We start from the raw sequence: 17,056 nt of genomic DNA on the forward strand, positions 1-17,056 counted from the left end.
GTCATTAAGACCTCACTCAGACTTGGTTGGTATCTGAGAAAGCTTCCCTTCAGGATACCCGAACCAAGTTCCCGCCAACAGTGCAGCATTCGCTATACACAACATACCAGAGGATACTGAAGTCGACGGAAATACATTCCATGCATACTCGATGACCGCCAGGAGTACGAGTCTGTTAACAGGTATCAAAAATACAACATCAACATGCAAGAGTATACACTTACTTGATGACGACAGGATATGTCGACCTCCATGCCAAGAGAGGCAGTTGGAGAGCGTACCACGAATAGAATTGATAGTGCAGCGATCGAGCAAATAGTATGCCAACCAAGTTGGACGTCATGAGAACGGTTGCCACGACTGATGAAGAGTTCAATGCCCACAACAGTAACGAAAAGCAGAAGAAAGCTTACAATCTGCTGTGACAGGTCTCACCTGCGGTGCCCGGTTTGGATGACTAAATCCTTCGCTAAGTACCACCCACACCCCACCATCACGCCTACACCATTTGCAAAACCCAAACGCGGTGAGAACTGTGAGGTGGCCCAAAAGGAGGCACCCTGCCCAAGAGGAGCTCAGGAACACGTCTTCCCCGACGAATCTCCAGTTGACTGTCCATTTGTAAAGGAACACACGCGAGAACTCATATGACGACTTGAGATACGAGCCTGGTGCATGGAGGAGGAACTCATGGCCCACAACAGCCTGCACCAAGCCAATGCCGACAACATGTAGCAGAGTTAACAACAATCCTTGCCGTTTGAATAAAACCACCAATAGTCCAGGCAGGTATAAAAGCGCGGACATTTTCACTGACAACGCACAGCTATGCCGCAGCACTTTGTATTCAATCCTGAAGAGCATGAAGTTGAATGCTCACCCTAGCAGTAGCGTCCCGAGAACATTTGCGCCATACTGATACGCCAATATTGCAGTGTCAACTGCAACTACCATCCAGCAGTCATTGAAGAGCCTCAGTACAAAGATAGAATGGAGCCTCTTGCTGAGAGGGAGCAACAGCAGCACCCAGTTCGGCACCCCACCTGCCTTGCGGTATATGGCACAGGTGAGAGCGAGGTGCACCATATAGATGAAGCCATATATCTGCTGAGCAGTATGAAGATTATTTCCAAAATTCGTCAAGCCATAGAGGAGCCGATGAACGTATATGTGCCCGGCGGGGTATCTAAAGACGGGCCCGAGATAAGTTGGCATCAAGACGTGACATCCAGTGTTTACGACATACACGATAGGACCAGTTGGGCCGGAAATCAATGCGTAGTCTCGTTCACCTTTCAGGTACAGCTCGAGCTGGTAGATGTATGTCTCCCAGTCAATCTCTGTGTCTGCAGCGAAAGTATAAGTATTAGCCCCCTGCTGGCTCCGGCGACTCACATGGAACGAAGCGAATGATGAGTTGTGTCAATAAGGCATCTCCGAAAATTACTAAAGCTGCAAGAGCCCAGAAATAGGCGGTATCAGTCAACAAGGAGAGCAAAAGCCTTGAGACAATTCGCCATACACGACCGAGTGTCTGTGGCATCGGAGTCACTCGAGGATGTAGGCTAGCGCCCGTCCAAAGTGGCTTAAATTATCAAATCTATTCGAACATTATCCCAGCGATGTGCATAGAGCCGTCATTCGACATTCAGATGAATTGAATCTGGTGTACACAAGCATAGTATACTACCCAAGTCAATTCGTCGATTGACCAACATGAGACGTCACAATATTCTCCCCGTCCCGCAAGCCCTGCAAGAACCATTCCTGGTATTGACCCTCCGTTCCAGGTTTCACGACACTCGGACCCAGTTTTGCGATACTGTCATTGGTATACTGTCCGATAAAGCCTAGTTTGGACATACCATACAATGCAAAGATCTTAGCCGTCAGAAACCCATCCGAGTAACCTCGCGCAATAGATCGTTGGGCTGGAGACATCCCGGTCGCACCATCAATTTGCCGACGTTTGTAGGTTTGTAGGGCAAGCAGGGATTCAGGTTTGTTCCTCCATGATGATCCAGCGGGTCGTTGGTTGCGCAACCAACTTCTACGGTGCATGAGAGCGGGCGTGATGTCCGGGTCCTCACCTTGCTGTATCGGTGACGCTGCGTCATAGGATGGGGTGGAGGAAGCTTGTGAGCTGGCAATTATAGCGGCAGACGGCGCATTCATGTCTCCCATAAGATCAGTAAGATTTGGTAGTTGCGCCGGACTGGTCAACGGGCCTTGGCCGTAAGAGAAAAACGTCGAGGGGAGACTGTTGCCCACTGCTGCTTTGAAACACCACCCGGGGTCATCAGAGCAATCCTCTTTGTCGTAAGCTGCTAACAGCGTTAATACCAGCTTACAGGTTACGCGATGTCACTTACACCAAAATCCCCATCCTGCAGTTGCATTAGTGTATGTGTCTAACTGCGCTATGCAGAAATCTCTGCGTGCCTGATCCGGATTGGATTCACCAGCCAAACTCTGCGGAGTTAGCGCGCACGACCATTCGTCAACGACCAAGTTATTCCGTGCTTGGGACGCCGCAGACCTCAAGGAGTCTGCGATTGAGCCTTGAATGTCGCTCGTATGCTGTGAGGCAGGCTCTGTGTTGTCCGAGGGAGTGAACACGAAGTAAGAATGGTGATCCACTACCGTAAATCCCATTAAATTGGCAACCAAGGTAGTGAATTGGGCAAGGTTAAACGCATCGTGTATATAGAGAGGAAAGGATGCTGTCGCTGGAGACACTTGTCTCATGGAGGAGATGGCATTCATATCTATCAATAACATCAGCTACGTTCCCTTCCAGAACGCGATCCACTCACAAAAGTCGGGGAGTTGTGGAACGTCTTGAGGTTCGTTCAAAAGCTCAATCCCAATGACGTTCGTCACGTTCATGAGCTGTTCCATGAGAAACGTCAGCACTGTAATTGTGAGATTCGTATAGGCAGGGCTGTCGAATAAGCCGGTAATGCCGTCTGAGATACCAGAGTGCGGCTGTCCGTTCTGACTTCCAGGTGCACCATGCAAATCAACAAGAACACCAATCCCGGATTGGCCGGCCCAATTGATTGCACGAGTAAGTCTAGGCCAGGAGTTTTGATAGACGTCAGAAACGTTTTCGAACGGAGTCCCCTGGCAAAAATCGGGGCCTAAGGTCCAGTACCCAATAGGAATTCGGACAGTATTGATGCCGATGCTAGCTAAGTACTCGAAGTCAGACTGGTTTATAAAAGTATCCCAATGGTGCTCCAAGACAGCTCGAGCAGATGTGGTAGAATTCCAGCCAGAAGCAATGTCCAGTTCGGAGAGCTGTTGCCCAGATGCGCAAGCAAACACAGAGGGTGTCATCCAATTCTCGTGAACGAACCTAAAAGAAATCAGTATCATATTATTCGTCTGAAAAAGCAGCACATTGGCCCTTACCATGATCCCAGATTCACTGACTGCTGTTCCCTGTATCGATACACGGTAGCCTTTGCCTGATCAAATGGTGGAAAAGATTGGTTTGCGACCAATGGCGTCGAGTAGAAATTCACGTTGCACGGGCTTGAATCCGTTTGTATGTAGGAAGTTCCTGAAGAATTCGGAGAAGGATACGGCACGTAACCAGGGGACGGTTGAGGATAGCCGTACCCGTCCCTTGCTTTCACGCTCTGGTGGGCTGTAGTAGGTGAATCAGCAAGAGAAGGTACAAATCCCGGTGTCGGTTTTTGAAAGGCTTGTGTTAAGCTCAAGGCTCGTAGCAGCGCAGAAAAAGGTGCAACCGTCCGAACCATGCTGCGACCAGCGTGCGGGGTATCAAACAAAATAAACCTGTGAAGGAGAGGGTCCAGCCACTGGGAAAGACGTAGAATGCCAGGTAAGATATAGGAAGCAACATTTAGCTTGCACGCTTGAAGAGGCTGACACAACCAATGGTCAGAATGTGGACCGACTTACCGATCAGCTCAAGCTTGTAGTGATGTTATGTATATAGTTCCTCAATACATATCAAAGATCTATCGCAAAATACGGCCTGGAAATAGACCGGAAGACCGCTGTCGACAGGCCGCACTAGACCAAGTCATCAGGATTTCAGTCCTGACACTGAACGAAGGCATCTGGCTAGGCGGGTAGTATTTGAGAAGCAGCAGAAACTTCCGAGTATGGCGTTGGCATGATCAGACCGTGCAAGACAAGTCCTGCTGGTGTAACGGTTCTCTGAACGATTCCTCCGAGGCCCGTAATCACATAGTCAGTAGCTGGACTAAAGCTAGCGCTCGCGCGGGGTTTGTGCAAGCGCTTATGTCTCGTTTCTCAAGAGTTCATATATCCGAGTCCCTCTGATGGCATGCACCGTGTTCAGCCATTGCTGGACCATCCTGAGCTGTCCATCATAGAATGCCCAACCTGGCGTGAATATAGGGTTTATGCTCGTCGTCTCGCACACAAGTCCGGCAAATTTTCAACGGCTCTCAATTGGTACTGCATTGACGCGGTCATCTCCATAGTCGTTGCATGGCTGTGGTCTTCAGTTGAGTTGTTCTCTCGCACGGCGGGGTGTCGCTAACACTTGTGCACACTAGCTCAGTCGTGCTGGTATTGTAATTACCATTGCAGCGTTATCGTTGTACGCTTATAATAGGTGTACAGAAGTTCTCTGGGGTGAGTGTTGTCTGCTTCAAAGCCACAGCTACATTCTCATATTGAGGGAACCAGAGTCTGTGGTTGTGCTTCATTCCCTTGGATTACAATTGGAAACTCATAGAGGACTACCTCCGATACCTTTGACGGTTTCACGACGTTTCATACCCACATCCATGCTAGAGGATTTCATCATCAACGAGGGTCTTCACGGGTGGAACATCCGCTATTACATAGCAGCGATAAAACGCTCTCAGCGTGGTACAATCAGCCTTGAAGTTGCATTCGAGGTTAGATTCTTATTCAATGTATCTCTCCCATGCTTAAATCTCATTAGAACATCTTGCCTCAATTTCCCGTATTATTGGAGGTGTATTTAGGCGTACATACGTTATTGCGTAGCGATACCAATGCGCACGAGACTGATGAATAAATATGCGATGACAACGAGCACAGATAGATCATGGCAATGTCATTAAGTGGAACAATCAATCGTGGCAGACTACATGTCAGACATTAGTTAGTATTTTCTTCACTTTCGTATGCACTGAGAAGGTCATTGTATCCTTCGTCGTCGCCATCCGCAGCCGAAATATCGCGGTTGTGACGTGCACGCTCCCCGGACATCTTGCGAGACTTAACAGAGTGCCCGTCGGCGGAAACCTTACGCGCGCGGGGTTCTCGTCCGTCTCCCGGCATCTTGCGAGTAGGGGTTTCGTCGATATCGTTTCCTGATGTCTTGCGAGCACGTCTAGTTGCTCGTTGAGATACTGGCGTAGTGGGGAATACGGTGGTCTCAAATGATAGAGCCCGAGGAGTCGTTGCTGCATCAGGATCGTCGGACCTCTCCGCACTAAGTGTATTTTGGCCCGTACCGCTTTCCGCCCTCGAACTATCCTTTGAACGTGTGTTGACTCGAGGGGGCATACGGCGTATCTTTGAGTGCGGACTACGCGGGGGAGCCTGCGTCCCAGATGAATCCGACGTGTCGCCTCCTACAGACAAGCGAGGAAGCTGATATGCCTTTGGTTGATGTTGCAGCCCACCGGTAGGTTTGTTAGATCCGGATTCATTGATGTCACTAAAATCCATGGACTCAGGTCGAGGCCCCTGCGTATTGACCTTGACGTCGGGAGTAGTCGGTGAGAAAGCATCAGGTGTACGTGGTGGCGGAGGAGAGGGACCTGTTGCAGGCGATTCAGGTTGGCTCTGGTACCCCCGACTTCTGCCATTCTGGCCATCATCGCTGGTAGACATCATAGAAGTGTCCGTGCCCATGCGCCGGTGCACTCTCGGAGGCGGACTTGAAGTCGTTGATGAAGTAGGCGTCACTCGTTTAGAACCCACGGTGATGGGAGAGCGCGCCGAACGAAGAGGAACAATCCTGCTAATTGCTGTCTCTGATTCCAGATCAGCTCTCGCACCAGTTCTCGATCGTATGCGAGGGTCCGAAGGGGAGATTGAAGACACTGAAGACTGAGAGTCTCTACGAATAGGTGACGAGTGCTTCGCTCGTATGCTGTCGGCCCACGCGCGGTCCGAACCACCTGAGATTGGAGTGACCGTCGGTGAGCGTGAATGACCAGAAGTCATTAAGGAAGCGGAATTAAGAAGCAAAGGTCGTGGACCAGATTTGCTCGTAGATTTACTGCTATCCGGCGATTTGAACGACATCGATGACCTGAACCCCGCACTTCCTATGGAGCCAGTGTCGGAGGACGGTGAAATTTCACCATTGCTCGGTGAGAGCGGAGATCGAGAACCGGTGAATACCATGCTATCTCTTGGGGGTCGGAAATAGGCAGGTCGAGCCGGAGGAGAATAAGCATCCGAACGATCTATTGCTGGCAACGACCCCCCTCTTCGCTTATCGTTGACATGTCTGGACTGTGACTCCTCAGTTAGAGAGGCGCGTTTAGTCTCCAAGTCCATCGACGACGGCCGCACAGCCGCAGCCGGTGATAGGAACGTCGATGAAGACCCACTCGAACGCTTGCTCCATGCATCCAAAGCCTTCATGCGCCAGTTCGTACTGACTTTAGCTAATGTTGCGGCCGCATCGGAGTCTTTCAGCTTTTCCGCATAACCCCATAGTGAGGTTCGCGCTGAAGATGAACTGTCTGCTTTTGACTCATCTTCCGATGGCATCTCAGGCAACGGCTTCGCTCGAGGCTCTGGAGAAGGAGCCAAAGGAGTGACAGGAGTGGTAGGAGAGGGCGGAGCTTCCATAGCGGCCTCATTTGAGATCCCTCGCCAAACAGTGTCGGCGAAGCGAGCCGTCAAAGTCGACGTCATGCTTGTTGTCCTCGGTGCTGTAGGCATGTCGTCCTCGGTAGCTGTAGAATCGGGGTCATCGTCATCGTCATCGTCATCTTCATCCTGAGATTCGACGATGGTGGGATGTCCAGCGAAGCCTCTCCATACTGTGTCTCGTAATCGAGCACCTAGGCCACCAGCATTCATTTGTGTAGCAGTTGCTTCAGCCTGCCTCTGGAGAGTGAGGTCATAAGCCGTTTGTAAGACGACGTCGATACCCCCGGCCGCTTCGATAGGACACTGCTGCAGAAAGATCATGCCTTCCGCAAAAGCATCTTCGAGCACTCGAGAACTAAGCGTTGTGGACGGGACCTCCTCTGACCAGACATTTGTCATTTGGGGACCAGGCGTGCCCAGCCTGCGTATTTCAGCAGAGATTACAGCAGAAGTCACTGAGTCGACGTACCTTAGTAATATACGTCTTGTACAGAGAAGCATGCTAGTACAGATATCGATCAGATAGCTCAACTTTGGATTGTCGTCACGTTCCCTCATGGGGCGTGAAAACAGCGCATCCCAAATCGTGAGCAGGGATGGAAGAGGAAGGGTGTGACTCAAGAGGGGAACCAGCCAACGGCTATAGGCACGGTCAGAGAGATTCAGCATGCTAAGAGCCATACTTACAAAGAATAGTGGGGGAGCGCAGGGTCTAGACCTTTAGTTTGCTGTAACAGCTCTCTTTAAGATCATATAAAACGAAGATATAAAACTGGTACTCACCAAATCATCAGCTAGGTCTGCATCGGCCCAACATAATCGCTCACTAAACTTGCGCGCCCAGATATTACCACCGTCTACATCATTCAGATCCGCAAATTCTCCGACAAGTGATTCAAACACCCAGAATGTATCTGCCTCTACATGTGCGGCGTCTTCGGGAGCGACTTCCGCCAGAAGCGTTGAATACAGGGGGACAAGTAGCGACGCGATATGTGGTGATTGATTGGCAGGGTTTAGGCACGAGTGCACGTACAGCAGCCTCAGTAGTGAAGATACATGCCTATGATGTGCGCTCAATGAGCGCGAAGGCAATAGGGTGGTGGATACAGCAGAACGAGTCGATGACAATGAGTCAGATGGGGGCTGTGTCACAGAGCCCGTGCTCTCGGACTGCTCCATATTCTGCTGATTGGAAGCTATCTCGGGTTCGTCTAGACGAATTTCGGGTGTACTTTTGGAATGGTCATCCTCGGTCTCTTTGGAAGATACAGCCACTTCCGCATCAATTTCCCGTATTACGCGAAGCCTTGAATCCAAATTGTTGGCGTGGGGTATTTTGAATTCATCAGCAGCAGTATCATCGAAGGGGCAAAGAGAAGACGCCTCAGGAGCCTCTTGTAGCCCAACCATAAGTTTTGGAGGTACCTGAGAGAGCTCTTTTGAGACGTTCACGAGTGACGCATCTAGAGATCCGAATGGACTTGTCGGTGCTGAAAGTCTAGAAAACGGTTCGAGTAAGCGACGAACAAGGTCCTACGACGATGTCAGAACGGTCGGTATTATAGCGCGACGAGCCAAACCTACATAATAATTTTCCCGATTCTTACGATTTTGTTCATTCCAGCGCATCTTATCCTGTGGCAGTACACCTAATAAAAGCCTTTGAAGCCCGTTAATTCGCACGAGGCTAGACTGATTCAAACTTACTTCCATACGCGCGGTCTGAGCCATGAAGGATGATCAGGCAAACCTGCCGCATGACAAAGGTTAATTAAGTCCAACAGAACATTCAGTCTGACCAACCATGAGAACATAGTATCCGAAGTGAAGTAACATCAATCAACGTGGCAGATGATGGGTCAAGTATCTCAGAGATTGCGTTTAGTCTGAGGAAGACGACTTAGATTCTTGTTAAGCGCAGATCATTCATGCACGTAGACACACACTTCTCATTTGGTTGCAAATCTGGCAGCCACTGTACTCCGTGAGCTTGTGCGATAGTATAGAGATATTGATCTGCCTCTTGCGCCGATGGCGGCCGTGCCAATAACGCGGCCTTGACCTATATCTCATAAACCGGTTAACAAGGCACATTGGACCACGAGCCAAGCAAACTAACCCTCTTTGATATGTGATTATTGATGATCCGTACGAAGTCGGATCCAAGGCGCAAGACGAGGAGTTCTTGTACCACTCGAAGCTCTATAAAATGCGGCCATTAGAAGAGACACCGACAGCCAGCCAGAGCCAGACCTTTCGAGTCGACTTGAGGCGCGGCAGCTACAATACTTGCGCATGCTTCGAGCAAGACAGGAGACAACGCCTGACTGTGGGATCAATCTTCGGTATTCCAAAACCTCCCATGAGCATGTACAAAACAAATGCACCTTCGATCGAACTCGCTTAGGTGCCCAAGAACTACCCCGACGTGCATTTCCAGAGTCTGCAAGAGGTCCTCCAGAATCCCTGCACTCATGAGCTTCCTGGCCTTGACTCGTGCGAGTGCAATATTGCCTCGCTGAAGGAGTATGGCAATGTCTCTACGTGTAACCTGTGATTGAGCATCCATCTTGTCTTGTAGCTGCCCCAGCTTCTGAGCGGTTAGCCGCAGCTGCGACTATGACCAAACGTCAATGCTATGGACAAGAAACAGCTAAACAACTTCATTCGAACCTTCATCCTTGTGGGCTCCCAAACTGCCATTGTGACGCAACGAGGCTAAGTCGGACTACCTAAGGATACAATGTAGCAAGCTGCTAGAGGTGCAGTTTGGCGAAAAGTAGGCGCGCTAGAGTGTTGTTGGGCTTAGCAAAACGCCTTGAGGTTACCGCCCACTTCGCGAAAGTTAGACTGTAGTGGACAAAAAGTGCGCAGACCGAATTCGAGGTAATGGGTCATGAAGAAATCGTGGGGTTCACGTGGCCGTCTGTTGAAAGGCGACAAATCTTGGACATTGCGCGGCTGCATCCCGGAATTTCCCAAGGGCTAGTCAAGTCGCCGCATCGCTACCGCCGCAGACGCTGTTGCTGGCGCAGAGCGGTACAGAGCAAGATATGTGTGATCCGGTAACGAACCGCTGCTATTATTGTTACAGAAAAACTACATTGATTGAACGTCTAAGTACAGCATCCAGAAATTCCTGCTAGTAGAACCATTTTGGTATAGGCTTTGACAGCCTGGCGGAGGAGCGAGTAGTAGAGCGATCTTCCTCTGAAGAAGACTTGTGTTTCGGGCTATTGCTGGTAAACAGCCCCGTTGAGGATTGGGGAGGCAAGGGAGGTGCTGCACCGTCAAAAATGCCCGACGGAATAGAAAGGCTGCCCATCCTTGATTCAGGGTCTGGGGGTGGCGACATCATTGGTAGCTCTGACTGGCGTTTCTCTGGCAGCGTCAACACGCCGGCATGTCGCCAGTTCCGGAAGAGTAAAACAGCCCAACCCACAGCATATACTAGAACTGCGATGCGATCAGACGTTGAGAGTAGACCTCTGATCCTATACTAAACGTACGCAGTGTAGGCGTCACCCAGCTACCTACGAGAATAGACACATTGATTTGTCTGCATGTAGTGGTGGTGGCTGTACAATCAACATAACGCGCATGACGGTCATTATTGATACAACGATAAAGTCGTGCGTCCCTACCTTGGCCAGGACACAAAAACGTCGGACTCCAGAGTGTGAAGATGACAGCAGTTCCTGGCGATGCGCGTCAATCATCGCCATCTTGGCAACTAGTATAATGCTCGGCTCACCAAGCTGAAATAGGAACAGAGAGAATACTTGCACACCATCCAGCCACGATTTGAACGGGACGATGAATCTAAACATAACATTAAAATTGACGCTATGCAGAATTGGAGACCACGCACAGTGCAGGCAAGACAACAGACGTGCACGAGTTGATGAGCACTAACACTAACACTAATTTTCCTGCATGGATTCGCATTCACGTCGGTTCAGTCACAATCTAGTATCTGTACGCACTCTGGGAGCTATCCGACGCGTCCCACCTCACGAATAGCTCGACACATAGCAAGGTTGTGAACACCAGGCTGATGAAGGTGATGAGAACTACATTCGGTTGGTGACTGAAATCTAGCGAATTCGATCAGGAGACCTCACTGAATACTGCGGCCCTGAATTTGAAGAATATAGAGAGCTCGTTCATAGTGGAGAATAGCACGAGAGAGGTCAGCAGTTCTGCCCGCAGGAAAAGACTCCAGGTCAAGATACAGTCAAGTTGCCAGCCAGTGTCTTCCAGAGTCCTGGATCGAAGAGATGAGGGGCTTGTAGGGCTTGCCTTCAGATAAGAGAAAGAGTAAAACCAAGATGCCACACCATTTCCTGCCCGAAAGGGACTGAGGCCCAGATACAAAGGGAGGACAAAAGAGAGGTGCCCGGCGCCGATTTTCCCTTGCACGTGGCATATTAATGTCAATTGATATTTGCACACGCTGGGTTTAGAGTTTGCATCCGCTGTGCCTCCGTGCTATTACTACTTACAGTCGTCGATCAAATTCTAGCTATTGAAGTATGTACAGGCTAGACAATGGCTCGGACATAAGCAACGTTTTGGTGTATCCAATATAGAATCTGACCAAATCGCACTTACTCGGTTCTTACAGGACTCATCATGGCAGATAGGAATTGACATAGGTCAGGATTGGGTTTTGCATGATAATCATGTTGTTCGGACGTTCATCCCTCATAAAAGATTCCCTTGCTCACCGGAATTGCTTGGTCACATTATTTAAACTAGATCCAGGCTCAGTGATTGAAGTTGGAATGATGGAATGTATAAATTCGTGCTGGCGGTTCATGCTGTTCAAATAACAAGGTCTAATAAAAATCCATCAACCACACACGAGAGCTCAGCGCAGAGCGCACGGGAAACAATAATCAATTAAGTGTGTAGATATAGAAATACTGATCAGAGGAATGACGTCTATGGTATACTTATCGGCTACAGGAACATGCAGGTCTGGACGGAGGTCGAGACAGCGCACATATAAATAGGCCAAGATCCGACCACTCATTCGAGGGCGTGCATGTGCTAGAGAGGATCCGTAGCAATAACATTAGCATCATCGATCGCAAGTCATTAAGGCAATGGCATGGACAGCTATGCTCGGGAATCCTGCAGGAAAGTGCTTGGGCGGAAGTATACGCGCCGCCGTTACGACATAGTATCGTTGCAGGAGGTGGGAATGCGTCCATCGTCAGGATGTGTAACTCAGTCCGATGACCAATGCCACTGGGTTGCCCAAACACGCCAGTTACAGCTGCACTGTTAAATTTGGGCTGAACGCGAATGGGAGAGAAGCTCAACGGCTCTCTTGAGTAGACCGTCAACTGGGCGGAGGGCGAGAAAATATGACAGTCGTTTTTGTCGCTTCAAATCCAGCAGGAGGTTGAACGATGTTCCGATTCTTGATAAACTGTGCAAAGGCGCGGACGTCCTGAGAAGTGTCTTGCTCTAGTCGTTCCGCCAGCATACACACTCTAGCTATCATTGATTCATCGCTGGTTTGGTCACCTAACATTCAGGGTCAAGTCAATGTCGACACCCGAATGTTGACTGGCGACTTACCATATATGGCGACCAATAGGCGGGCCACGCGTATCCGCACGTCCACAACTGGATCTGAGACGAGTACCGAGAAAATATCCCAATAGTTATCGTCCAAAAGCACGAATTCCCGGGAATGCGATAAAAGAAGGGCATGCTCGCAATTCACGAACGTCGACCGCTGCCTGTATGAGTCGGAGAACGCCAACCGCCTGATCTCCATCCTAAACCTCACGAGTTCAGGCGAGCATTTCAACGCGGCCACAAACGAGGGCGACTAATATAACGCAATTGAGCGGTCCGTGTTGCATCGAAAGAGAATTAAAACTCTTACCACGATCACCGCAGTCTCCCGGATCGCAGAAACACGGTCTGCAAGCGCTTCCAGGAGCAACGCCTCCAGGACCTCCATTTCTACGTTGCTGACGTCTAGAAACGAGGGGAGGCTCTTGATAACCTCCTGGCGCTCGCGCCAGCCCTTCAGCTTGCCTGACAAGAACTCCTGATGTAGGCCTCTCACAACGTCCGTGCGGTCCGCCTCACCGAGTGCGCTCACGAACACAGCAGCACACTCCACGGCCTTCAGCCGCGTGTCAGTCTCCTCTGAGCGGATGCTCGCCCACCAAACATCAAGCAGATCGACCCTGGAGTGGTCCGGCCCGATGATCTTCGCCATCTCGCCAAGGGATGCCGCTAACGTGCGCCGCACTTTGAAAGAGGGGTCTTTTGTCAGCGTTCTATACAGGGTACGCAGCTCCTGCCACCGGTCGCGACCCAAGGTAAGGGCTACCGCAGGAAAGTTGAACGCACAGACTAGCGGTCGTGCAGGGTCGTCGTATATGTCAAATTCCGATAGAGGCTCCGGCACTGGGTCGATCTGGGGGACGAGCGTCGTGATCGTCGACGGCCTCTTCCGAGCGTCAGCGCGTATTGGGGATGCGCCAGCTTCGCGAATTCCGAGGAACAAGTTGAGAATCTCTTTGGGGGGGCCACCTTCATCGTCTGCAAACGTGTGCATGACTTCGCCGAGAGCCTCCAGCGCAGCAGCGCGCACAGTGGGCGATTCATCTAACGAAAGCGGTAGCATGACATCGAGCGCCAGCGAGCGTCGGCGCGATGGCGAGAGTCTAGCGAGAATTGCCGGGAGCGTAAACAGCACTGATTGGCGGACGTGCCATGTCGGGTCGCGATACAATGCTTCAAACAATGGAAGCTGCCATCCGAAAATTAGCGGATGCGTTTTCAATGATAACCGGCTGCACTCACGAGAGACGAGACGACTAGCTCATCAGGAACGACTTTCGCTAGCGCTCCGAGTGCGAACGCAGCTTCCCTCCGAACCCAATAAACTGGATCTCGACCAACTCTCTCCACTTCTGTAACAAATGCGGACTTTATTTCGTCCCTCAAAGCTCCTAGAAATGGGAGAGCATCGTTAGCCATGAATCCTAACACATTAACTAAAGGACAACGATGCGCAAGAAACTCACGTACCGCTCGCAGTAACGGCCGCCATAAGACTCATACTAGAGAGACGCCCCATGGCTGCCTCTTCGCCAATGTCGTCTTCGTCCTCGCCTGAGTCTTCACTCACAGGAAACAGGTCCGGAAAGTTTTCCAAGCTGGCATCACTTTCAGGAAGGCCTGTGCTGAGCCAGGCTGATACCGAATCGCCTGCTCCCTCCGGGCCCTCATGCGCATTGTACACGAACGGAGCATTCATAATTGCTTGACCATTGGTGCCGCTCAGGTCTAGCCTAAGATCGGGAGATCTTCTCCTCGGGCTTCCCACCACTGTCCCCGCACGACTGTCCATCATGACCGCATCGCTTTCTGTGTTCGCGCCAGGGTCAGGGTCGGCCGCTATACCATTGCTGGGACCAGCGGCTGAACTCGCGAGTACAAGGGCAGCAGGAAGGGTCGCCGCGCCAGGGGGATGCAGCGGCCCTGGCGACTCGAGCGAGGCTGAGGAAGATGATGTCGATGACGTGAGCGACGGAGTGGATGTGAAGGAACTAGACGACGATGACGGCGTGGGTCCAACCTCGCGTGGTGATTGGCCTGCGTCCGAGCGTGTGGCCATCGCCGCCGAGAATGCGGAAGATGTAGGCGAAGGGGCAGATTGTGCGGGCGAGTTTGCTACATTAGACGGCGAGGCGACCGGCTGATTTGTGTATGCCGGTGGCGATATGGGCGGCTGACCCAGTGCAAACGCAGGCGGTGAGTGCGCTTCAGCATACGGGATACGCAATGGTGAGCCCGAGGGCGGCGACGGCCTCGTGTGACCCGATGGCATAGCAGGAAAATAAGAGTCAACCATTCCCCTCGGAGCGGCGAGTGGCGTCGAGCCGGCTGTTGACGAATCCGGCGCGGTCGCTGGTACTGGCGGCGGCGACAGAGGCTCGAGGCTATTAGAGCGGTGATGATCTATGTGATGTTCGTGATGCCCTCCGCCTGAGCTGCGCGGCGTAGAGATCGTAGAGAGCGGGCTTTCGTCAGTTTCCTGCACATCAAGACGACCCATACCAATCACTACTTGTTGAACGATCTCTCGTTCGAAAAGTGCGCGTTCGTGCGGCCCGAGCAGACCCATTTCGTACTGTGGCTCGGGCTCTTCGCCTTCTGCGGGCGGCACAGCGGTGCGTCCTTCTTCACGTTCACTAGCGCGCAGAATACGCCTGAGAATATGTGCGACGGCCTGTCGAGAAGGGCCGCCAACCAATGTGTTTTGGCTCAACAGAAGGGTGCCCAGGATGGGTGTGAATGACTGCACGGATATTGTTGTGTCATCATTTTCCGACGCGGACGCATTTTCCAACAACAAATCGGAGGCAGTGCCTTCGAAGGGAAGTTCGTCGTCGACGAGTCGACAATGCGTGATGAACCACCAGATGATGGGCACGAGCTCTGCCGCCAAGGCTTCCTTGACGGCCTCATCTGCAGATTATTAATGAAGAGAATGATGAAAATTTGACGTACGAAGAGGGCAGGGTGGCGGAGCCATAGAGCCGTTGAGCGGTTGGCGATGTGAAAATAAAAGTCCCGGGTGACATGACATGTAGGCCCATAGCGGAAGTCAGCCGATAGTAGAACAAGGGCAGAAATGTCACGCGACAGGGATGAAGCATAGATAGAAAGCACGATGCTGCGTGAGTACCCCGAATTCTCACCTCACATCAAAACGCACCTTCGTCAAGCGCCAGACCATTGAGGAGCGGAAGAACATACTCTACCGCCTCGGCAGGAGTGATACGGTCTATTTGCTCCCGGCTCACGTATATACCGGCATCGGCCTCGTCCGCGCCCAAGTACCGCGGCAGTGCATGGACGATGAAGACACGGTGAAAGCCTGCGCGACTGCGAGAAAAGAGATAAATTTTCTCGAGTGCGCTGAGCCCGTCAGAGTCAATGTCAGTGAAGTCAATGTTAATCTCCGGAGAGGCCATTGGGAGGTCAGCGCCAAGTGAGTAGGGTGTATCGTTTGGGCCAAAATAAGCGGCAGCCTCTGCTGAGGAAGCAGACGGCGAAATAGAAGTGGGAGGATGAATGGATGGTCTAAGGACAGGCACCTGGGAGTGTGTAAGATGGACATCGCCGGTAACAGGCGGGAGGAGGGGCGGAGAGGGCGTGGAGGTGGAAGCGCTCGCGTTGGGCGGTGGGATGGCTATACGAAGGCTGGAGGAAGAGGTGACGCTGGGGGGCAACATAGTAGCAAAGGGGTCTTCAGAACTGATTGCAGGGGTGGGCGACACGTACGGTAGCCCATGCGACGGCGGATCTGACTCTAGGGCGTAGGCCGTGAGTGGAAGTGTATCGTCCAGAGGAGTATGATAGACGAGGTCTCCGAACGGGTCTGAACGGTGGATAGTAGAAGGCAAAGGCTGGTGTGGGGGAGACACAGGCGCACGAACGATCGGCGCCAAGGGACCCAGAAAGGGCCGAGGCGAAATGATGCCGAGACCGACGACATGAGGGGCATATGAGGTGTTGTTGGATGGGGGCGAGGGCAAGTCTACATACGGGCTGTACACGGACGGATGATCTGACAAGGGAGAGGGAGGCGCATCGGAGACGGGGGAGGAGGTGCAGTCGGGCTTTGGGGAGGACGAGCGAGAGGGCGAGCTGGCGACGCTCTGGAAGGAGGAGTCCGCGGGCATATACAAGCGGGGGAATAAAAAAGACAGAAAAATTCCCATGTACGGGACGGCTGAGCAAGGCATGAGTTGAGCGGTGAGGAGGCGGAGAACAAGGCGAGAGGTGAATAAGACGCACCGAAGAAGGAAAGCGAGGACGAGCGCTGGGTGATGGGAGAAGGCAGGGTGGGGAAGGGCGGGGAATGGGTGGAGTGGAGAAAGGATGTTGGAAGACGAGGAAAGACAAGGGGGCTGGGACGGCCCAGAGAAAGAACAAGGAGGCTATGACGCAAGACTGCGGGAAGAACGAGCAGAACGGAGGGCAGGTGGGGACGAGGGGCGGAGGAGGTGAAGCATATAGAGCAGCAGCAGAGAGCGAGGGGGCAGCGGGGAGGATGGAGGCGGGGACGGGCAGGGGAGCGAGGGCGGGGCGGAGTACGGCGAGGACGAGGCGGGCGGGGGCGGGGAGGAGACCAGAA

The 17,056-nt window shown here is 51.9% G+C and overlaps 5 protein-coding genes across 5 annotated transcripts; all 5 read right to left on the reverse strand.

Moving 5' to 3' along the window:
• Positions 1–12: 12 nt before the first annotated feature.
• On the reverse strand, positions 13–1,543 carry FIBRA_00439 (uncharacterized protein; the record flags this gene model as incomplete). The annotated part of the gene is made up of 6 exons (XM_012322335.1): positions 13–172; positions 225–360; positions 414–826; positions 881–1,186; positions 1,247–1,346; positions 1,396–1,543. 6 exons carry the CDS (start codon positions 1,541–1,543, stop codon positions 13–15), a joined length of 1,263 nt encoding a protein of 420 aa, XP_012177725.1.
• Positions 1,544–1,695: 152 nt separating this feature from the next.
• On the reverse strand, positions 1,696–3,770 carry FIBRA_00440 (uncharacterized protein; the record flags this gene model as incomplete). The annotated part of the gene is made up of 4 exons (XM_012322336.1): positions 1,696–2,324; positions 2,373–2,768; positions 2,817–3,361; positions 3,418–3,770. The coding sequence occupies 4 exons, from the start codon at positions 3,768–3,770 to the stop codon at positions 1,696–1,698; spliced, it is 1,923 nt and encodes a 640-aa protein (XP_012177726.1).
• A 1,363-nt stretch (positions 3,771–5,133) lies between these two features.
• On the reverse strand, positions 5,134–9,576 carry FIBRA_00441 (uncharacterized protein; the record flags this gene model as incomplete). The annotated part of the gene is made up of 12 exons (XM_012322337.1): positions 5,134–7,291; positions 7,340–7,510; positions 7,558–7,598; positions 7,654–8,406; positions 8,458–8,533; positions 8,581–8,623; positions 8,677–8,759; positions 8,820–8,935; positions 8,993–9,075; positions 9,127–9,200; positions 9,261–9,490; positions 9,547–9,576. The coding sequence occupies 12 exons, from the start codon at positions 9,574–9,576 to the stop codon at positions 5,134–5,136; spliced, it is 3,858 nt and encodes a 1,285-aa protein (XP_012177727.1).
• Positions 9,577–10,015: 439 nt separating this feature from the next.
• FIBRA_00442 (uncharacterized protein) lies at positions 10,016–11,043 on the reverse strand (the record flags this gene model as incomplete). The annotated part of the gene is made up of 7 exons (XM_012322338.1): positions 10,016–10,329; positions 10,383–10,451; positions 10,518–10,571; positions 10,628–10,695; positions 10,745–10,805; positions 10,860–10,970; positions 10,998–11,043. 7 exons carry the CDS (start codon positions 11,041–11,043, stop codon positions 10,016–10,018), a joined length of 723 nt encoding a protein of 240 aa, XP_012177728.1.
• A 1,180-nt stretch (positions 11,044–12,223) lies between these two features.
• On the reverse strand, positions 12,224–16,601 carry FIBRA_00443 (uncharacterized protein; the record flags this gene model as incomplete). The annotated part of the gene is made up of 6 exons (XM_012322339.1): positions 12,224–12,411; positions 12,466–12,721; positions 12,779–13,657; positions 13,711–13,892; positions 13,939–15,381; positions 15,632–16,601. 6 exons carry the CDS (start codon positions 16,599–16,601, stop codon positions 12,224–12,226), a joined length of 3,918 nt encoding a protein of 1,305 aa, XP_012177729.1.
• Between the last annotated feature and the right edge of the window lie 455 nt (positions 16,602–17,056).

Source organism: Fibroporia radiculosa, assembly GCF_000313525.1.
Source record: "Fibroporia radiculosa TFFH 294 genomic supercontigs, scaffold206, whole genome shotgun sequence".
NCBI classification, from domain to species: Eukaryota; Fungi; Basidiomycota; class Agaricomycetes; order Polyporales; family Fibroporiaceae; genus Fibroporia; species Fibroporia radiculosa.